The 24,611-nt window shown below is 36.1% G+C and overlaps 1 protein-coding gene across 1 annotated transcript in view; it reads right to left on the reverse strand.

Annotated features, from left to right (window-relative positions):
- Positions 1–1,827: 1,827 nt before the first annotated feature.
- The window catches only part of LOC139117210 (protein LMBR1L-like), a 31,309-nt gene continuing 8,525 nt past the window's right edge, over positions 1,828–24,611 (reverse strand). Inside the window, exons 2-11 of the mRNA XM_070680127.1 lie at positions 20,859–20,952; positions 18,597–18,770; positions 18,067–18,170; positions 16,959–17,085; positions 13,359–13,427; positions 12,297–12,434; positions 11,142–11,383; positions 10,387–10,460; positions 9,486–9,643; positions 1,828–8,930 (exon numbers count right to left, since the gene is read on the reverse strand). Of these exons, the coding sequence (XP_070536228.1) occupies positions 8,680–8,930; positions 9,486–9,643; positions 10,387–10,460; positions 11,142–11,383; positions 12,297–12,434; positions 13,359–13,427; positions 16,959–17,085; positions 18,067–18,170; positions 18,597–18,770; positions 20,859–20,952 (1,431 nt within the window). The 3' untranslated portion in view covers positions 1,828–8,679. The remainder of the gene's footprint in view (positions 8,931–9,485; positions 9,644–10,386; positions 10,461–11,141; positions 11,384–12,296; positions 12,435–13,358; positions 13,428–16,958; positions 17,086–18,066; positions 18,171–18,596; positions 18,771–20,858; positions 20,953–24,611) is intronic.

Below are 24,611 nucleotides of genomic sequence, written 5' to 3' on the forward strand. Positions count from 1 at the left end.
AGAGACTTGTGGGTATTTCACTTACTGTTGAATGTCAATTTTTATCCAATACATGCATTTTTACAAAGCCTGGTACAGAAAGTAGCATAGCAGAGAATATTTCACTGCTGTGATATTTTGGAAGGATAACACATGTAACATCTAATAGGTGTGACTTTTTGGAAGGGGGAACACATGTAATATTTTAAGCATTCATTGTAATTGCCAACAAGAATAGCAATTGTTTAAAATATAAATGTGACTTTAGACACCTTAACAAGTTTGTAGTAAGCATTCCATAAAATTGTCATGAAGTATACATGATAGTGGTTTTATGGCTGAATACATAGGTTTATGTACCCGAGAGCAGGTGACAATTTGCCCAACGCCAGGAGGGCAAATTGTCTCCTGCTGCAAGGGCACATAAACCAATGTATTCAGGCAATAATATTTTTATTACATGTCTCTTCAAAGACTCTCCACAGCCGCTGTGCCTTGTTTTGTGCGCGCCAACGATGGGCCTGCATTCGAAGGCTACGCTGTGCAGCTGTGAGCACGCGCTGCCAGACACAGCGACTGTCGGTTTTTGCAAGTATATGAATATTCATAAGGGTAGTGACGTCAAAAGAAACACCTATCTAACTGGGCGGAGAGAATATATACTAGTAGCCGGTAGACCTATATACGCGGTATGTTTTTATTTTTCATTTTATTTGGCTATGCTACTTGTCATTTTTGTTTTGATTAACGGATGTGTGGAGTTCTATAAAGTACCAGGATCAGGCAGAAATCCGACCGGTCGCTTGCAAGAACGTCCAGACCCTGGGATTCGCGTCGCGTCTCTGAAGGGCGCGCGCGGTGTTCCGACAGGGAAGAATGCGAAACGCAGGCTCTCTGCCAGACTAGCCTCTTGACAGTGGTTTATGACAAGACTTCCCTTCCCTGGTTTTCTCTTCAGTTTTTGTAAGGGTATACTGTGTATTGAGTAAAATGCCGGCCCTCTAATTTTAATTGGAGCTGTAAACCGCTGCATGGTTGGATTATTTGTGCTTCCTGTAAGGAAGATCCTCTTTCAAAACTGATTCAAGCATGCTAGGGAAGTTGGGCAGCCGCCTACAGGGAAGTCTTGCCAGAATAAGCCCGTGTTTGCTGTGTCCGACAGAAATCATGAAAAGCCAGCTATATTTCAGTTGAACGTGATTATACATGGTAAACAGGCCCACACTATTGATAACAATGGGTTTGGACTAAACCTCAGTGGTAAAAGGGTTCATGTAACTAATGTAATATCGATATCATAGATTTAATATCTCTTACTAAATAAATATCTCAAGCAGATTAAACAAAATTATATGTTGATATCTCTGCCTCTATTTTTTCTGTTGTCTTATGAACACTTTCCTGACTAATGTTATAAATGGCAATATGGAAAGAAAAGAATAAAGTTGATTTCAGTCATTTTAGCTCCTATTTTGTTGGGGGGGGGGGGGGGGGGGTGGTGTTACCCGATTTTAGATTGTGGTTTATTCAAACTTTGATGACTATTTAAATTGTGTGACACAACTCTGTGACCACAAATACACTTTCTGCAAATTTACATCCATTTGTTTCCTTAGTTCGGTTTATTTTCAAACAACTTTGGGGGGGAAGAAATCAGTAAAAATCGGCTTGGATTATCTTTAATTAAAGTAAACAATGTATTGCTTTCTTCGCAAGCAAATGTAGAGTGGATAATGGGATAAAGCAAGATTCCACTAACCATATTGCTGAATTCCAAATGTTGAATTTTTTCCAGTGTTTGATGCAATCTCAGCAACCAAGGACAGCAAGCAACATGAACACACAGACTTTACTTTTAAACAATACACTTTATTTTTCTTAAGTTCTATTGCTTTTCACATCTTATAAAAATGCTATTTACAAACAACAACATCCACGTGTGACTGTTTTAAGACCTGCTACAGCAATGTACATGGCTGACATATGATTATCGTACCTTACAAACCGGATCGGCCCTGCTGGCAATTTCTGAGTGAAAAAAAAGCAAGCTTCTGTGTTTTATGGAGCAGATGTCAATGTCTCTATATTGTTGTTTGCATTTACGCCATTGAATTCTGTTCACTGGAATGATGGCATACTCAAAGACAAGACAATTCATGCAAACAAATCATTATTGATGCAATAATTGTATGTTTCTAACTTCCAAAATTATTCATGGCATATCTTGACAAACTGTTTTTCATATCAGGAAACGTCAATGTCACCTAAGTTTCCCCACTTGGAAGCATAGCCTTGGCAAAGAATAGAAAGAGGCTTGTACCAAAAGTTGGTAATGAAAGGATTGAAGACCTGTACATCAGCATGTCAACAGCATAACAATTATGATAAATCATACGAAACAGACACCATAAGTTACAATGTTGACTCATTCCTGTGTGACAGTTGTTCCCATATGTCTGCAGATATTTCTCTTTACCAGGCAGTATCCTAACATTACATGTAGTGAGAGGGATTTGGTAATCTGTTTATCAAATCGTTGATTTTTACTTCTGAGATCATAGTTCAAAATTGCTCTGGCAGAACTGTTGATGTCCAATTATTTCAGATACAGATGTACCTTTCTTGCCATACAAAGATATCACTTTATGAAAATTGTTGACAGCCAGATAACTTTAAACCAAATAACTTCAATTAGTTCAAGTTACTGCCTAGAACTTGGTTTTTGGTATAAAGCAGACGTCTGCACATTTGGATGAAGTATCAATCATGCACATATTGTAAATTTGAATGGAGCGTCAATGTCCATTATTTAAGAACAATTTTTTACAAAATAACACTGAGAAAAAAAACAGTGGTTTGAATGCACCATGACTTTGCAACATCAATAATAAAACCAAACTTTATAACACCGGTAATTATGACATTAACAGATTTAGCGTGATTACAGAAATATGCACATGAGAAAAAAATTTAACAAGCAAAATTTGTGTAAAATCCAACAACTTTTACACAAAAAGAAAAGATTTCACTGACCTTGATCTCCATGTAATCAAGCTTACAGTGGTTTTAATTAATTTCATTGAACTATAGAGATTATCCTGCCTTGCATTTAGAGACAAGACATTGATAAGTTATTTCAAAATAGGAGATCAACGCCTGATTGCATGGACACAGATATAATACGCAACCTGTAATATCACAACTCTTTCCTACTTCAGATTCTAAAGGGCCAGCAGCTGTAACAGTTGATGATTTTTTCCTCTACTTTTGTCTTGTGTGTCAAGTTCTTGTTCTATTCCCAAAACATTAGCTTGTTAACATGGTGACCAGACGTATAAAATGCACTTTACTGAGCACATTTGAATTCAAGCCTGCCCAGAATTCTCTTGTCAACAGTAACAATGCTGTCTGCACATGTAAAGGCTGAGTTGACCAGCTAAATACTGTGTATCTCAACATGCTTTTGGAAAAGAAACTGTAGTTGAAATTATGAACAAAAATAGTTGAAGTCATAAGTTAAAGCTACTGGCCCTTTAACCTGTTCACCCCCAATTCCCTGTCAAGAGATCCACAATCACCATTGATAACAATGGGTTTGGGCCAAACCATGGTGGTGAAAGGGTTAAAATTAAATATAGGACTCTTACAGTTTGATTGCTGTCAGCTTTTCATTGCAGAATGGAATTGGAAAACCAGAATTGTAAGCAAAAAATGTCTCCTTGAAATTCAATGTCATGATGGTGGGTGAAAGATGGACAAATTTGCAATTCAAATACTTGAAACGATACTTAAATTGCTTGAAGGCTGTGGAGAAACTGAAGCAGCAAACGTGTGACAGTGGAGGGACATGCAAATTTTTTGATCCTCAAAACTAAGTATTGAAATTCTGATGCAAAATATTTAGGAGAGATGGACAACTGAACATTTTGCCTGCTGCACAGGTGGAGATGAAAAATGGTTATTGATACCAGAATTCTTGATACTTTGATAGCAGCTTAGACAGCAAATTACAGGAAAACAGACAAAACAGCAAACTATCTTCTTTGTGGGTGGAGAGACAGATAACTGATGGTATAAGGAAGATATTGCATGATATCAGAAGAGCATACGGCATGCAGGTTTTTTGGGTCAAGAGAGTGGCGTATACTATGATCAGTACACGGGAACTGGAGATGTTTAAACCAGGTATTGTGGTCTGAGAGGTATGTGTATGATACTATTGCAACAATTATTATATCCGACTCCAGGTATCCTAGCAACTGAAAAGATATCCAATAAAGTGTTATAACAGATATAGATCATACCAGTATTGATTACTTAGTATTTCCAAAACTACCTGGGATACATAACATACCAGAGACAAAAAGAAATTAGAGTAGTGGTAAAGTTGTCTTTCAAACTCATGCAAATCTTTCTATTAGCAAACCACTTCAGAAATATGCCCCTTGCTTACCAGGTAGCCAGTTTCTGTTGTCTGTCTTAATTTCTTGCATTGTTCATTGACATGAAAGACTGTACACAAAATACACAAAATATTCATCTACAATCTACACATTCAAGTCTACAATTTTTCTTGGAATGTCAAGACTGATAAGAGTCAGAAAAGACTACATGAACACTACCGGGATAAACATGTCATTTCCCACATGTTATGAGGTCTGCACTAAGAAACTTTTACAAACATCTGCTATTCAATTCTTTTATCTACTGCACGTCACCAAAGTCATGAAACTCAACAGACAAATGTTTTGGTGAAGATTTGAACCTTTCCTATTCATTAAAGCTAAGTGAGTAATACTGTCTTTTACTTCTATACAAAGAAGCATATGCCGAAGTAGAAAATTTGTTTTGAAATATATTAACTTGTTAAAGGTATAGTCTTACAGCAAAGTGACTGAGAAACGTAAAGACAGGCAATTATATTTTTGCCTTGTTTCTGAAATTTGATGAAGCATATTATGAATATATGAACGTAAATGACAGATTTTTACTCCCTCTGCAGAAAAATAGAAATGATACAAATTATGTTTGTGATTATAATCTCATATACACTTCCCTGTACACAGGCTTACCCACAACGATAGATGACACCAAGGGTTGTACTGAAGTGTGGCGGTCATACAGTTACATTTTCCCATGTGATGTGTGTCAGTGTTTGTTAACCTTTTATAAAGCCTGGTTTAAATTTCACTTTTGAAGCAACCAACGATCATATACAGATGAACAGGACATCTTCTAACTTGGACACAGATTGAGATTTGCTTGGAAAGACTTCATATGCCATAATCAACTGAAAAAAAAAACTGGCCTGAAAGTATTGAAAGACAACAAGAAAAACAAAAACAGATTTGCAAATTAAATAACTGCTTTAAATGAATAAGAGAGAAAATAAAATGGATACAAGAACTCTAAAGGATTTGTCATAAGCCTGATGAAAAACTTCATTGAGAAACAAAAACAACTTCATTGGAAAAGTAAACAGCATATAAATTGTTAAAATATATTCAGTTAGTAAAGCTGATTTTACACTTAAATTGCAAAATACAGATGCTGAAATACAGCAATGCATTGTCAAAAACAAGGAACACATATTTTAGGCAGTTAAATAAAATGTTGAAATTTAGTGACATATTGCTAAACCTCAGGTACACTTTTTGTAAATCATGATGAAAAAATATTCAAAAATGAATAACAAATACATTCAGAGTGCCTGGCAGATCACCATGGTGAGCAGCACTGGAATATTTCTCTGTTTGGCCACTGAGGGCAGACCTCAGGTTCACTGAATCTGCAGATGAGCAGTGCACAGTACAATAAATTACCCACAATTCAGTTTGATTTGTACACAATACATTAACATTTTTATAACTTTTTCAGTACTGCCTGAAAGCAATAATATAAAACCTGTAGATACTTAATCAATTACATCTATTGAAAGTACGATTAGATATTTCAGTATAAATTTCAAAGAAACCATTAAATAACCGTAAAAGTCACATTCTGCAGGTACTACATATGCCATACTTTTAGGTAGCAAGTTATGACAAACTGAAGGGGTCATTCTCTGAGGAGACTTAGCATGCACATTTCTTTTGTCTTTCTGTTTGGAAAAAATCAATATCCTTTTGTTTCATAAAACAGGTGCAACTAGTCTCCCTACTTTTCATTACATTACTCTGTATGGCTGAAGACACAATCAGTGGAAAATTTTACAAAAATGCAATCTCCTCTCTTAATCAAGCATACTTTTCTAAATCATTTAAAATGGGAATTGAGAAGAATGGTGTCCTCAAAAGTACCATTTCAGAATTTAAAAAACTAGTATGTGAATTTGTCTACACATGGGAGACACAGTAGATTTCACTGAGGAGTTTCTGTGTGTACAAATCATGATGAATTATGGGAATTCTTCAGTACTGTACAGTGTGTCTCCTTTGGGCTGAAAAGCCCTTTGAGAGTCATGTCAATCTGCTGAGACTGGGGATCTAAGTCCATGTACTCTTTACATCTATAGGCCATTACATTTCAAGTTAAAATATGGGAAAATACTACCACATCTGAGTTGGAAGAATGCAGTATTGTTCAACTCATTCATTGTTCAACTCATTCAATGTATAGCTGACGGGATGTTTTGTCTTCCAGTGTTACAAAACAAAACAACTACATGCACAGCGGCACATTGATAGTTACATGTCATAATAAATTAATCCAGGATTGTATGTAAGTACCATTTCATTGTACACTTGGTGTGTACAATAATCGTTCTATAAACTTACCTGTCTAACATTGGCAGGACAACAAGGTAATATACAAATATACAATTGATGTGCTCATGAGGTCTATTGAGCTGGCTCCAATAGGTGAATGCTGCGACATTTCACATTTCTCTAAGTAGCTTTGGAGTCATTCTTTGAACCAAGCCTAATTTGGAAAACAACGTTGACCTGATGCTTCTGAACAAATCAACTAAAATCTTGTGTGAGAAACCCTTGTGACCTATGATCTACCATTTACACACTATAACTGGTGAAGCTGTAATGAATACAAAAGGGCATTGCATAGTAATCAGCCAGCAAGTCAAGCTGGATTTTTTTAACATTTTAGGTTGATAATTGGTAAATTGGCAAAAATACACTAGAGAAATGAATACAGCTTATTACAATGTCACTGTGAATCATAACTGCAAGGTTGTTGGTGTGAAGTGCGCCCTCTATGGCAGATTGCTACCGCTATGAATACAAATGCCCGCACGCTCCAGACAGGGCAGTGGCAATTATTAAAACTACAATATCTCTAAATGCCCCAGCAAAGCCGTACTATAGCACTACTGAGCTACAAAAAACTCTTGACTTGGACATAGCTTTGGCAGGAAAGACAATAATTTTCAACGGTAACATTTTGCATTCATAAAACTATAGCACAGTCTTTGCGCCACCATGCTTGTTTAAAAATTTGTAAACCAGCAAGTAAGCAACTGACTGTCCTGGTTTTTTGTCTTGCCACTACATACTAGTAGTAGAATACAACATAAATAAACACCCTCAGAATACCCCCTGTATTACATGACACTCACACTCTACGTGTGGTTCCCCTTAAATAAATATGCTCTTCAACCTCAACATAGCAGATAGTAATGTTAGAGTACAGGTAATGTTCTCATATGATGCACCTTTGTACAAAAATATACGACAAGGTCTACATGCGTTTTGTGAAATGAGGCCACTGAACTGTTCAGTAGTTCTTGATTAATGTATGTGAGGTCTTAATGACTTTGGACTACTCTGGTTGGCAGTAACGATACATCAACAGGTTCTCAGTTTCATTCCCGTCTGTTTGTAAGTAGGATGAGCTTCATTGTTAAAACTGTTTTGTGTATAGCACTGCACAGTGGGTGAGATGGAGCTCCCATTCAACATCTGTGATTCACAGAAATTGTTTATGCGATGAGTTATCTTGATGCCTTAAAAAGTGGCACTACTGCGATCTCATGGAACTTGCTGAGGGCCACAGCACAGGAAGTAGAGAATGTCTCCATCTTGAGATTCACAAACATCCGTCTTCAGATTCACAGAAATCTCCATTCCATTTTCTGGTGTCTTGGCGGATCATATATATATCAACATTTCTTGTTTACACATGACTGTGTCCTCCACAGGTGCACATCAATAGATGGAGCATTCATGAAACAGGGAAACTTGCGACACATTTCAGACTTGAAGTACTTGACATCTTCTGTTTGACAGTAACTGCTGGGTGAAGTCAATCAAGGCTTGGTAGTGACTCAAGGATTGTCCTTCTGGGATACATGTTTCACACAGAATGCGACATGTTCCAATATTGCACAAATTGCTACTCTCACAAACACAACACAAAAACATCCTTTATATGGTCAAACTCTCGATCTAGTACATTACAGTTAGCCATCAGTTCTCAGTTTTAGAGACTGTCTGATTGTCACGCACAGGGAGTCAAAATAAAAGTTTGAGAATGCATTTATGCAGGCACTGCATCTCACTCTGTGTTTTAGCCAGTCAAAAGAAAAACTGCTGCTGACAAAAGATTGTCACTGCCACTTGTAGGGGACTTGAAAGAGCTTTAACTCTTTTTGTCAAGGCTTCCAGAGTGGTTCAGTACTATAGTAGTCATTCTCCATTATCTCTGCAAACATATCCTACCATTTGGTTATTTTGCCAACACTAACTAGTCCGCTTTCTGTGGTTTGAGGCTTCTCCTGCCATTAACAGCGACGGAGAGAGGATTGTTGATGGGAAGGGTTTTGTCTCGGAATCCCAATCTCATCAGCAGATAGTCTCTCATGGTCATTGTGAATTTGTTGACAAGGCAGAAGGCTGTCGCCACGCTGAATGCTGCATTGTAGCCGAACACGATGTAGAAGTTGCTCAGCCAGTCTATGCGTCCAAAGTCACCCAGCAAATCAAAGGTGGTGATTCCTGTGGTTAAGAGAGGAACAAAGAGAACATTTTGATGTCTGTTACATTTGTGATGTCTCTGCAAAAGCATACCGGTAACAATGTCGATACCATTTGATGGAATACTCTTTACGGACTATTTATCAAAATAATATCCATCTGTTTTCCTATCTAACCACACCGTTGATGACATAACTTAATAGGATGAACCATAGACGTAAGAACCCATACATATTCATTTTTGACATGTCATGCATTGATATACCTCAGAAACTTAAATCACTACATCATTTTATAGAACATACAAGCACCACTGGAACATGCATGATATGGAATACTTTGAGTGGCAGATTACACAAACTATAACATATTTGAAATTAAGAAAAATTACATCTCTATCGTTACACTTTATGTCCATTACTACATACAAACAATATCTCCGTATTTTGCAAAACTCTCCCATCTGTGTATACAGTAACAAACAGAACTGTTATCTGTGATACAGCTCTACTCTCTCAAGGTTTGCAAACAAGCTTGTTTGTCATTTTTCAAAACACACAGCAAGAGCTGACTCACCTATACTCCTTGATAAGAGAGGCAAGGCCGAGCTGAGAATCAACAACACTGTGGAATTTGCAATGATTTTGGTCATGGCAGTGTCTTTGTGCTTGGGACTCAGTCCTCTAAACCATGGCACGCTGTAGAAACCCACCAGAGAGGCAGACATAACATATCTGAACGTTAGGGTGTTATGGGAAATAAAAGAGCCCTGCGAATGCTATGAGCATACACAGTGACCTTTTCTCCACTATTGTCCATTCTGGAGCCCTTGTTTGTTTCAGAGGTGATGTCAGACATATTGAAAAGGCAATGTGAACAGTTCCGAGAAAAGCTATGGCCGTTGCTATTGCAATTATTTTGAAATATTCAGTATAGAAATGTAGCTACTCCATTTTTGAAATGCCTTTTTGATTCTGAAAATTGTTATTTCATGATATGAAATGAACAGATAAGACATCAGCTTATTTATAAATTTCAAAGCCCTATGCCCAAGCAAAATTCATATTTAGAACAACATAGTGTTGGGGAACATGGGTACACAAGGTTTAGAGCTACAGTAATATTTCTACTTTCCCTTCATATGACTATTTTAAATAAACAAAACTACTCTAAAAATGACAAGGGAACCCTTCTAAGATCTCTCAGCTTACTACACACACAAAAAAAACCACATATGGCACAGAAGGGGATTCAACGTTTCTTTGGAATGACAATGTTGAAGGTATTTGCATGCAAACCGTACATATCACACAACACAAAGGTGAAAGTTACAGTTGCTCTACAGGGAGGTACTCCAGCTCCCTTTAGCTTTCATGAAACATTTAAATTTTAAATATTAATGGCTAAATATGACTTTGTGGGTGCAGATCAATTGGATGTCTCTACTGACTGTGAAAATCTTGAAATGAAAGGATACAATATAAGGGCAACCTCTATGGCTGCACCAACTGATCCCAGTGATGAAAGGGATGCTTTTCCCAGTGCAACTTCCTGTGAAGATAAGAATAAATGGGTTCATTTGTAGATATTCTGCAAAATGGTGCACAACGGATCTACTCACTCAATGCTGGTTTTGGACACTCTTTATTCAATTTTTAGGCATTATTGTAATTTATATTGGATACTGATGACACATCACTGCTGTGCATAATCTGCAAAATGATAATGTTGATCACATTTTGTAAGAGGTAAATAATCTACAAATAAGTCACTGAAACTCAGATTTATTTCTAAGAAGTGTGTAAAATCCCATAACCCACTGTTTTATATCTTCTAAAAAATCTGTGGGTACACTGCAAAGTTGTCATGGCACATGGCAGTATTACCAAAGACTGAATGATATGATGAAAGCTGGTGGAACACACTGTAGGCAAGGTGCAAATCACAGTCATGCCCATTCTGTAAATACCATCAGGTGATTTCTGTTTTAGTATACATACTTTCCCAAATGTTAAATAATACACAGTGTATACCATAGTCATGAATATTTATATCAACTGACATCATATGGAAATGCAAAGTATTTCCAGTACAGTGGCAGGCTCCCATTGAATTCTATGGATGCACTTAGGGCAGAGGAGACAGCCAGTCTCATCAGACACACCAACATTACAAAACTACAAGTATGCACTTACATGGAAATCACTAAGTGATGCAGAAATTTAAACTTACACTAACTCCTCCAGGTAAAGAGCCATACCCCAGCAGAAGTCGAAATATGTTAAGTCCCACCATGAAGAGTGATATCGCAGTCAGTATAAACAAAAACAACCAAACCAATGGGTAAACAACATTGCGTTGCAGAGGTGACGCTTTCTGTTTCCTTTCAAGCTCTTTCCTTTCCTTGCGCACTTCCTTGAGACGTTTCCGTAAGTCGTTTTGGCCGTTCTGTTGTAAAGTACCATCAGTTTGATCTGATGTGAATAGAGGAGAAGAGCGAACAAATTTATTTTGACATTTTATCTCAACCTGATGGATAGAGTTGATATGAATGAAACATGGTGAAATCTTTGACTTATTAACCCTTGTTTAAACCCCATTGTTTGGTACGTATGTAACCCTTTCATCACCATGGTTTTGCACCAACCCATTATCGTCAATGCTGAGTGTCGGCCTGTTTACAGGGCATTGGGGTGAACAGGTTACACCAAGCTATTGACACAACAGGAATGTACCAAAGTCAGGTGGCCGAAGGGTCAAAGGTATTTGTTCTTTTTTCTTCAACTTTGGTTCTTTTGGGTCTGATTGACATAAAACATTTATGTGGTTTGAACAAAGGTTACATACACTACAAACTATAGCTAGCCAAATTTGTATATGTAGAGTATTTCCAAAGAATTTACCTGACACTTCAACATAGTAACCTACTACTGTGATAGTACCACCAATATGCAAATCGCTTTGTTGGTATGCAACAGAAATACGTAAAAGCTAAATCAATGTCTTGGACTGACAATATATGTACATATTCTGTTGTATGCTTCACTTTCTTTTTGAAAGTTGATATTGTATTTACTGGTTTCGAAACAGTTCGGCACAAATTTTTTGGGGGACGCTTATTATTAAGCAAGAATGAAAATTGTCAATTTGAACAGCTATTTTTCCTTTGTTTTGTTGTTCACAAAAACCTACCATCACTTACACAAACTGAATTTGACACAAGCTACACTGTAAACCGTTTTGATATTTACATCTGTCCATGAAAACAAAATTCTTCACTTATGTTGAAGTCATAATTCCCATGCATATACAGCATTGTAATGGTTTTGTTTTTGACAGCATTTTTTTATAAAGTTTTTAAGAAAGAGATACTTGAAGTCTACTTGCCTTGAAGTTTTCTCGTAATGTCATCTTCTTCAAACTTGGCAGAGTGAAGTTCATCGTCCAAATCTTGCATAAATTGAGGTTTTACTACCAACTGACCGATAACGGAAAACAAACGAGTGAAGCCCAATGGAGTTGAAACTGTTGAACAGAATGATGGAAAAAATAGCACATGAATATACACATCAAATACCATTTACAGTTATTTGGAATCAAAAATTTTAAACACATTTTTGCGCTGTCAGTTATTGACATGCTTAATACCATATTTTTGCAACATAACTTATTAGTTGAGATGCCATCACAAAGTTGTTTTTTTTGAACCTCAACATATTTTTGCACAACAATAATTTGTAAAGAGTTATTATTGCATTGCCACTCAGCCGTTAATATAAATTTAAAAACATATTTTTGCACCATCAGTTATTGAGACATAATTTTGCAACAGATTAGTCTTTGCATGACTAGACTACAGATCAGGAATGTCTGTTCCCATGACAACCAGTTTTGATTCATTTACATGGTCACCTATTGGTGAACTCAAATTCGCATTACTGTTACATGTATTTGGTTTCACTCATGCAGTCTGAGATTAATGCAGTGACTGGTTTTTTGCTTTTTTTAACCAGACAATGAGAGTCTCACCAGCTTTGCTTTCAACCATGACATTAAATATGAGACTGGACTTTTCTGATATGCTTAAAATATTCACAACAGAAAACAGTTGATACAAAATGATCACAAACATCAGTTTATCACTGGAATGTAAAAACACACAAAGTTTCTGAAATAGCACCGAATATAATACAATGCCGTTTCAGAGCTCATAAATAACGATTTATTTATGGAACATCACTTCATTTGCACATTCTGCCATAACCCTTGCTTGTACAAGTCGTAGTAGATATATCTGTACTGAAACTGTCCTCATCATATTCAAGAAAATTCCAACGGCAAATTGCATGGAAGTCTATCCGTGTGATGTTATCAGAATGAAAAGTAGCTGGCCACTAGGATTCACTGAAGAGGATGCCACTGGTTGTGACAACTATCAATAGTACTTACTTAGCAGCATTAAAACACCAAAGAGAGAGATGCAGGAGTAGAGATACGGCAGGTAAAAATCCCAGAAATCTGTTGAATGGAAAAGAAGGGATATCTAATCATACACACAGATATGATATGCAAAGGCTGGATATACCTCTTAAAAGAGCCAATAGTGAATTCTCGTCTGGACAAAAATTCAATTGTAAAGATTAACAGTGCATTCTACAGATGTAGACACTGTGTTGGTAAGCTAAATAGTGGGTATTTTATTATGCTTTGGGGAGTAGAACAAGAACTTGCATTTGACATACAATACAAAACAGTCCAAGGAGTTATAAAAATCATTAAAGTTGCAGCCACTGACCCTTAATATTTGTTTCAAATATGTAACTTAATAGAGTTCAATACACACTGTGATCTTTTTTCAGCCTTTGTATATTTGCTACTCACGGAAAATGGTATTTCATTTCTGTTAGTGGAAAATGATTACTGAAAATGTTGATTTACTTCAATTTCTATGCAGGTCACACATTTCATAACGCTCCTCTAAAGTCAAATGTTATTAGGATGATTAAAAGGAAATTTCTTTTGAAATAGATTTGAAATAGGATGCTATTTTTAGATTCAACATTCATATATCTACTATTGATGAAAATACACTTCTTGATAGATACTGAATGTGATGAATTTGTTTTTACATATGCCTGTTCATGTACACATAGATGGGGTTGTCTTTATATGTTTCCTCTGAAAGTTGCAAGAACTACAATTAGATAAAAGTTTCAACAAATGAAATTCATATTTTGCTTTAGCTAGAAAAGCATATCCTTGGATCTCTAGGCTCTTCGATGTTTATCTTCTGTTGACTAGCACCGCAATCTAGTTTGCTGCAGTAATAGTAGTTGTCGGTGCTTGTGTAAACGTAGATGTCACTGGTGTCAGTCACCTCTGACCTTGCTCGATGGCCTCCGACAAATTGACAATCAGGTCTTTTTTATCATAACAACTTTGTTACTTCGCCAACTTGTCCAGGGTCTAAAAAGTTGCCAGTCTGTCTGTCAAACATCCATCAGTACATATTTCAGTGTTTTTTCAGTAATATTATCATATGATAAAAATATGTACATGGATTATGAAATGACAATCAAGGCTGACATCCCAGCTGGAGGCTTTGATCACACTTTTCAACTCAATAAGCTCTATAAAAACTATGTATCATATTTCAATGACAGAATACTCCCTGGGAATTCTACATGATACCTTACCATGCACCACACTGATAACATGCAGCCTTCATAATCCAAGCAGAGTATGGGTCATGAAGTTTTCATTTCATAATTTCTCTACTATATATGGAAAACAGGATACCATATCTATAACTTGGCAGATCTGTCATTCATAGTGCAAAATGTGGTTTAACATCCTCTTTGTGTTCAAGCGGTTGAGACCAATATTAACTCATTAAGTTTATATTTCATATATTTATTTATATATTATTTATTTATTTATCTATTTTAATTTGTACCGCATTCTTGTACTTCCTTTACAAATGTGTTTGAGAAGTTTTTTAGAAAATTTCACCAAATATGCAAATGAGTTAACAATCGCAATATTGCGCTCATAAATATTACAACATCGTTAGACCTAAGTATGTCGATCAATATATAGTAGGGGTCCGGTCAAAATTGGTGCACTTGGTATTGATATAGAACCCTTAACATGCAAATGAGCTTATAATCTGAAAGCCATGCCCACCAAACTTTTTACATAGTGCAGCGGTAGAACAGTTTGAGTACCTGCATAGTTACATCAAATTTGGTTGAGTAATTCTTGAGATAAAGCCTTAAACACAACTTCATTAGTTATGCAAATGACCATTGATTATGCAGAACAAACCCACCAAAATCTAATCACATCTACATATTCCCATGCTGTGTTGCATGTATGTACCAAATTGTCAGTTATGACTGGAACAAATCCATCTACAGATGGATGGAGGGACACACGCATACAGACAGACAGATGGAGACAGACAGACATTGTGACAACATTGGACACCTGAAACGGAAGTTACGGCCAGTAGGCCTTTAACCCTATAGACCCTGTTTCCTCTATAGTCTATGCTTTAAAGCAGTGGGCCTTTAACCCTTTCACCCCTAGTTCCCTGTGTACAGGTCCAACTTTACCATAGAAAACAATGGATTTGGGACAAACCATGGTGGTGAAAGGGTTAAGAATATAGTGCCTTTTGCTTTTGACTTTATGTGGGAATTTCTTGAAAATTCTTCCAATACTAATTTGGTATATGTGATATGTGTAAAATATTTTTAGGTCAAAGAGAACTTGCTTGAGTCAGGAGTGTATCAGTTAAGCTTTAATGGAAGGAACAACTGTTAAAAAAAACTGAAAACTGATGACAACCGATAACAAAAGAATCTAAATAGCTACCAACTTACAATAAAGGACATAAAGCTACCAACTTCCAATAAAAGACATAAGGAACTTTATCTTTACACATTCTGACACATGCATATGTTGAACGGATATTTTTACTTGTTAAAGTGACCCTGCAGGGCTAGGATCAAGTGAGATCCCAACAAAATAGTTGGTGTGGAAAACAAACATCTCTCTGAGCCGAATGACGTCATTGGTTTGCCACATGATCCATGATCAGTGACTACTTACAGCATGAAATGCCACGGAAATAACATATTAATAGTATAATCTGATCCCTAGTGGTGGCTCTGGAAGGAAGGTCACGTAGTTGGCAGGGTTCCATATTTGAAAATGACCTGGATATGCCAAAGGCAAGGTCAAGGCGACAGCGGGAGAGAAAAGCAGGTCAATGGCTTTGAAGACCAGTGCTTCTGAACCTGATAAGAGTTTCAAACCCTTCACCACATATCGCACCGCAGTGTGATTTGTGACAGGTTAACATTTCTGCTATACCAGTCAGATGGAAAATGCAGATAAAAATCTTTTACTTTTCGGGAGAAATTTTGAGGCAAATAGTTCTCCCTAAAACTTTAGCCAAAATTTACTTGTCAGAATCTGGGAGATGTAGCACAAAATTCTGCATCTTGGACTACTGTCAATCACAAAAACTGACAAGATCTTCATACAGTATGTTAATCACAGGATTCTTAATGTAACTGCGATCTTTTATACTGACCAATGAATGAATAAAATTTATACATTATAAGTCTCATTCACCATATTTTAATGATTGTTTTGACATACAGATGTGATGTTTAAACGCAACCATCTGACCTCTGAAAGTTTCATCCCTGGCATCTGTGAACCCACAGGTATCTATTTATAGATACCTAGCTGTAAGCTGCCAAATTTATACCAAGAATGGTATCCTAAAACATTTCACTTAAATACAGCACATTCACTGTTTTCCTTCTATTTTGGGCTTATGAAGGTCAGAAACACATTTTCATCAGTAATATGTCTCAGAAAGTTATCACCACTTTCATGAAACAAATAACAAGTCACGAAAGAGTTGAAACTGAATAAGAATCTGAAATCACTTACGAGTACACAAAATGACAGTAACAAATAACATCTGTGGGATAGATCAAACCACATTGTTACTTGCGCTTAGATACTCACCACTAATTGACTCCTGGCTAAGCTTATTAGCATCCAGCAATGCAGACAGCACCACAGTAAAACCAAACACCAACATCCCCAACAGCAGCAGTACAACCACTGTCTCGTAGATCCGAGCTTTGATACCCTATATACATGTCATATAAACAAACAAAAACAAACAAATAAATAAATAAGCAGATAGGGTGCAACTTATTCACAATTCAACGACCGTTAGTATATGTTTCAGGGGCCTGTGTGAAAGACCACAAAATGGCAGACCACTTTATTTATATACAGACTGGAAAATTTATTTGTTCTTGCAAATTACAGAACCATGCCTTTCACGATAGCAAACTATTTTCAGTAGTGTCACAAGATTGCAGGGTACTCTGTTCACATTAATTCTGTACAGAGGAACAGTATGTCTATTTTGAAATTCATAATGGTATGGGTGCCACTCCAGCTAAATAAAGAAACCACCAATTAATTGGAAACGCGACATCATCAACTCGCGCATGTGGAAAAATGCCTGGTATTTTACTGTGGTGTGACATACCGTGTACATCTGCTTTATCAGTTTACAGTACATGAAAGCTTGAACTTTAGAGAGAAATCTCTATCACGTTTATCACGTTTGCATTTTTCAAACTGATATGAAACATTTTATTTTTACATGAACATGTATTTGGCAGTCAATACACGACAAAAAACTATAAAACGTGGTTGCATCTGGTATGCACCTTCGACATGTGCTAGACCAACTTACAATGTACTGAACTGCTTGATAGATTACATGTATGTGATGATTACTCGATATGTACAGTACAATGACTGAAAACAAAGTAAGATTTGTGCTCAACAATACACTTCAACTAGGAAAGCCTAGTTTCCATATATTGTGCACCACCATCACCAACCAATCAATTGATTCATTTTTCCTATCAACAGAAAAGTCTGTTGACATTTTTTTTGATCCAAATAAGATCAAGAGATTCATGTATGATTTTTCAGATCAGGCTTGGAAACTCTGACAATGGCTTGAGACGCTGTGTGTCTTTTCAATCCAGTTTTGCCAGCACACCAATTCTATGTTCATGTGTAAGTTTCCTGCAAGAACCGGACTCACCTTTTTGGAGCCCGCAAAACCTTCAGACTCAGTCAGAAAATAGGCAAATGGTATCAGGATAAACATAGCAAGGTTAGACGATAGAAATATCTGATTCCATAATCCTGTGAATGACAAAAAACAACTCCAGTAAAAAATGTGAAGTTGGCTTGTAAGATAATGATTGTAAATATCTCTACCTCATTTTTGTGTGTATCTGGATGCCAGTTTGGTAATGATATCAAAATCATTTACTGTGCTTCAAGTGAAAAAAAACTTATCCCCCAATATTATTTATGGTAAAAAGTAAAAGTTGGGTTTATCTATAGGCAAAACTCTGGTGAAATTTCTTATTCACTTAAATAGTTAATGTATGGCATTGACGTAGAATTCATACATTTTAAAAATTTACAGAAGACAAACATCTAACAGGTGATAAAAAATGCTGAGTGCAGCTATAACTTGTACTTTAAAGAGAGAAGAAGAAAGTGTTGAACAAAGTGGAACTGTACACAGATAAATGGGGATGACACGACAGGATTTTTACTCACCATGTATGAGTGACTCATTCAGCCATTTGACGTAGTAACTTTTTGGATAGATGAGTAGGACTTCATTGGTGATGATTGATATTGGTAGTAATAGTACTGCTCCTACTGATACAGCCAAGGTGAATGTACAGATCCACAGGGCTATTTTGTACACCATGGCATCTTCATCATCAGCTATAGCAAAATGAAGAAACATAATATCAATGTAATAAGCTGCAATATCTTTTTGTGAAATCTTTAAACTTGTTATTTAAATACCAGGGTTTAAAAAATCTCATTTTTTATCAAAATTCTGATTTTTGTCATTCATTACGTGTACTCCTTTATTTCCGAAACTCAAGAGAACCTGGAGCCAAAAAATTGGCATATCCTTTTTTTATCTATAGCCCACAAATTGGACAAAATAAGAAACAAGATCAGAGTGTTGCAAGTTGAAATCTCTTTACTGCATAAGAATAACCAGGGGTCAATACTTGACCTTATAATGGCACACAAATTTTGTGAAAGCAATAATAAATAAATAAATAAATAAATAAATAAATAAATAAAGAAGAGACATCTTTTTTGAGATGTTTGCAAAGATTGAACGTTCATCACTTGCACTCTTACAAGCTGAGTGATGGAGTTCGAAAAGTGGTGAGCATGCAGCAAATTGCAAGGTACATGTAGTAGAACGAGTGCTTTGCTACTTTTCTGTCAAACCCTAGAACATCAATCAGAATGACAGTTGTGAAATGTCAAAGTGAAAAGGTCCATCCCAGATTCTCTCTTGATTTTACTGTTTTGGCCTATGATTGTTGGGTCAAATACTGAGTGTTGGTTCTTTATTATTAATATGATATTTTGAAAATCTTACAAAAAGCATAGATACCCCAGTAGTAGAGGCGCTATGCGAGACCTGCGTCTACTATCTATGCAAAAATACAATGCCACTATTGAGGCAAACTGTACATCAATGATAATGATATCCAGACATAATGCAATGAAGCAAAGTCATGAAATACTGTCAAACTACTTTCATCTGTCTCCTCTCCAGGGTTCTATGGGTATATATTGGAATGCCTGTCCGTGACATGAACACATATACACACATATTAAAATGACTGAAACATGAGCAAAAGGGTAAAAATTTGAGGTGAAAATAATAAGTTTTTCATTTGGATAGTTGACCTGCCATGCGCTGTTACAAATCAGATTTCAGCTGACAGATAAGACAATTGAAGAACACATGAATGGTATCAGCTGTAAAAGATTAAACCACTGTGGTCTGGCTCATCACCCTGAAATAACCTACCATAGAAACCATTAGCTGAATTGAAAATGGTAAACTGTACCTCAAGACTGTTGATCTCAGAATTCATACTACCATGCAGAAAAATGCGAGTGCAATGTTGTTTCCACAACTTCAAAAACATGTATGATCTTTTGTCAACATTTTTGTTCTGTCTAGTGATCCTGGTCTACATGTACACTTTCTATAATATGTTATACATGTACATGTTCATTATTAGGCTTGTTATATAGCCTATAAATATACAGAACTTTATCTTACATTGTTGCATTGCTTCATTTGACGCACTGAGTTCGGGTCTGGACATGAGTTCATGCCCATACATAGACAAATGACACACTCACATTAAGGCAGTGTTGATGTGCAAGACAATGACTATGCCTACTAGACGAAACACTGTACTTTATAATAAGGAAAAACAACAAGATATCAAAAGTTACAAAATACACAGCAGCTTTGAAAGTGGTGGTTAATTCAGATATTATCACAGTACATGTACAAAAGATGAGCATGTACATACTGTACTTCTGTGACAATCATAATTTTCTCTGAACATACATGTATGTAATAAGGAAACTGGCATTTTATTTCAAACATTTTGACTCCTACAATTAGGGCTATCACCTCTCTTTATACATTTTGCTTTATTTACCTGTTTATTTATTAATAAGTTAATAAATACAGTTTTTTTCTTTATTTACTTGTTAATATGTTTGTGAACACAGTTTTCTTTTCATGTTTTCAAACCCATTCATGAGTTTGGCTTGCGATAAATGTACCTGTAAACAAGCAGCAAAGAGTAAAGATGTGAAAGCTTTGTGATATCGAGTATGAAAACTCTGTGATATTGAGTATGCAATGGAAAAACTGACCTGACAGTAAATCCACGCAAATACTCTGACATCATACAACAATTTTCAAACTGTGTCATCACACAAAGTTCATGAGAAACAACCATTTAGACTACTTACTCGTATAGTAATCTTCTTTCTCTGTGCGTCTTCGAAAACGACATATCACAAAATACGACAGAATATATAGGCTCGTGAACAACAAACCAGATATCTGGAACAGATTGCATGAATAGGGAAAACAAAAATTTAACAAATATTTATGACGATTGTTAAAGTCTTAGTTGTATTTCATAAAATCTGATAAGGGCATCTATGTACATGTACACAGTCATTTGTGATTTATGAAATGAGTTGGTATACATCATCATGTGATGGTGGAGATAGGTCTGCTGCTATATGAGAGCCATTAAATGAATTTTAAGACATGGTTTCTCTGTGCGAAATGTCAAGGATCTCCTTATCGGCGAAATGGCAGCAGTAGAAATACCCCATTAGCTGAGCTATAAAGCTTTCCATTGTTCACTTGACAGTAACTTTCGACCCTTTTACATGCACTTCTCTGTAAAGAGATACATGTACAACATACCACTGAAGAGTTCACAAAGTTCTGGATGGAAAAATTGTAGACAAGATAAATCAATAAATGCTATATGATGGTTGAAGTCTAGCTTCCTACATTTTGCCAATGTCAGACCCCCTTCCTTGCTCCTGGGTTAACAAATGGTCTTTGTCACACACATACATGTACACCCTGTATCACCTCTTCCCTAAAAGTTTGGTGCTATAATTATAGAAGAGGGTAAGAAATGCCAGCAATGGCTCAATTCAGGATACATTTGACAGATCAAACAACAGAATTCAGCATGAGGATCATGCTGACTGACTTGTAGTGTTTTCATTTGCTGAGCTTGTGCATTGCATTCCATGAGGGAGGGGTGGGGAGCGAAGGGAAGGCAGCATTACTTGGGAGGAATATACCTGGGTGTTACAGCTGATAAAATGCCTGGCACTGCAAGTGAACATTACAGAAATGAGCAAATGATTTGAATAATTATAAATATTTATTGGTATAAAAAAATGTGTGAACTCAGAAAAAAAAACTGGGTTGAGAAAAGTATTTGTTTATGGGTGAAACAGTCACATTATAGCCTGAGATGCAGCATTGTTTTAAATTGTAAGAATAGATGTTAAAAAACATGGGGGAAGTGAAAGTTTGACACCAAGTTTACTGTATACATCAAAGTATCACATCACTGAAAAGTTTTCCAGATCATAATTTCTGGCACTTTCCAGTTTCACATTTTGGTATTGTTTTAATGTACGTCATACATGTAAACAGGCATTTAACCATTGTGTGTAGACAGTACTTGGACAACTAAGCTGTCCGGGATACATACCAACACAGCATTTCCATTTCACAGGACAGATGTAAAATACAGAAATCAAAATGTAGGATATAACAATGTAATTGTAAGGATGGAAATCACTGTCATTGGCCTAGTATCAAGATCATTACATGATATGATAAGGGGCCGTCGATAATAAAAGCTGACACACAAGAAATGTAATTCCTTCATTTTACTTGAAACCCCCTCCCTCCCCCCTCAAAACGAAAGTTCTTATGCGAAATCAATTTCGTATTATGATGCCGTTTAGAATGACAAACCTACTCGCACCTCTCCTATCCGCACGCCCATGAAAAAGTACTGGAAGTTCACATTAATTAATAAACCTCCACTTTACGTGTATCACTGTTTAAGACACAGAACATTTTAATGTATTTCGCACGTAGGAAAATGTTTCACGTCCATGTTTCATGTTGAAAAATCATACAAGTTTTATTTCACATTTATGTCTTTTTGTTGTCTTTTCTTTCTCCATATTTTGTGGTCATGATTTTGTTCTCGATGAACGTGAAGGTACATATAGTATTGCGTTCTCGCTGCAAAGTCGCACCTCAAAGACGAAAATCCTTATGCGATTTTGACGCATACAAAACAAAATGAGCTTTACCCCCCTAAACGAAAGAATTACGTTTGTCGTGCGTCAGCTTTTATTATCGACGGCCCCTAAATGCAAATAAATACAACATATTCACTGACTTTGCTAAACTTTCTTATTGGTATATAATAGTTGGACATAAAATCTGTCTTCGAAGTATATTTTGTGTCATTGAAGGTCTTACGAAGTATTTAGTGTGAACCAATCCTGTCCGAAGCAGAATCATGATAATTTACAGTTCAATATCAAGATCATCAGTACATGTACTTGTACAATTGTCATACTACAAAGTTTCAAAACACATCATTAGGGTTAAAAAAATGCATGACGCATTACAGAATGAGCAGCACAGATATTATTCAGTGGTCTATTGACCTGTGACCTGTGTAATAGTAATTTCAGAATTCATTGCAGAAGTTTGAGATAACCTGGCAACTACCGTATCTGTATTGTAGTCATATTGTACACTCTAGCTACCATCCTATTACCTTTGTCCCAAACAATATGATTTACTTGCATCAAATTGTTGATCATACATGTAACTGTGATGCAAATCAAATAGACTATACAGAGATCAATATTAAAATACGAGACACAACAGCCAATATAGTAGCATTGTACTGTCACAGACATATCATTTGCATCTGAAGTCCATGAATAGGTGTCCTGAACGTGCTCAGACAAAAGAGACACTGTAAAATGTACTTGTCTAACAGTACAAAAATGTATGTCATTGCCATGCTAGGGTACTCATACCACAGCTCCTTGTTGTGCAAATAGATACATGCACATCCACATGTATACAATTTAAATTGTATATTTCATGGTTGTCACAAGTCATTTAAATTTATCTGAAAAATATGTACAGATGATAGAGTTGGTGGTGCTAATTCAGAATAATTTGTATCAATGATGACACATTGGCAAATAACGTACTGGAATGTCACCATCATACGCAAGTGCTTTAAATGAATTATAGACAGTACTACACATATTTTGTATTGACAGAAATTAATTCATGAAAGTTATTGGAAAAATACTTTATAGGCAATGATTTATACTTTACTATTTTTTAAATGATTATGTAAATTCTTGGGCAAAACAAAACTCAAATCGCTGGAAATACGTTTTTTTACAGTACATCTACTATCACGATTGTGAATATAGGTTGGTGTTAATAGTTTCCATACATTTAATATTTCTTCACAATTGTTTCCGCAGCAGTACAGGCGTCCTAAAATTTATAGAAAATTATATTATACATGTATATAGTAATTCTCACATAGAAGTATGATGTGCACCATGAAATCTGGAATGGAGTAACATTATTTACATCAAACTGATTACTCTAAATCATCATTATGTATGGTTTTATGTGGAAGTGTTTGAAAGCAACCTACATGTACTTTAACGTCAAGAGCACAGCAAACAATGGTTCTAAGTATACACATTTCCCCATGACTCACTGTACATACAACCACAACAGAGACTAGGATGGTGCAAAGCCTTCTACTATGAATTTAGGTGTGATAGTTTAAATATAAATATCACCACCAAAGACCTGTGGAAATGAGGTGCCTGTGTGCTCTGTACAGAACAGTCAACAATTCTATTTCCGTTCAGAATGATAAAACAGGTGTCCGTTGGTTACTTTTTATGCCATACACTGTGTATCTTTTGAAGATCCGGGTAAGAAATCCTCGGCAATGTTAGCGTGTGATGTCACATTCGACACATGTAATTGGTGCAAATTCTCTTGATTATGCAATATATGAGTGAAAGATATACAAATGCTAAATACATGTACATCTATGCAACATGAAAATAAACGGTGCAAGTCATCTGCTGATCACCAGTACACTTCGCCTA

The sequence above is a fragment of the Ptychodera flava genome, chromosome 18 (genome assembly GCF_041260155.1).
Source record: "Ptychodera flava strain L36383 chromosome 18, AS_Pfla_20210202, whole genome shotgun sequence".
Lineage (NCBI taxonomy): Eukaryota > Metazoa > Hemichordata > Enteropneusta > Ptychoderidae > Ptychodera > Ptychodera flava.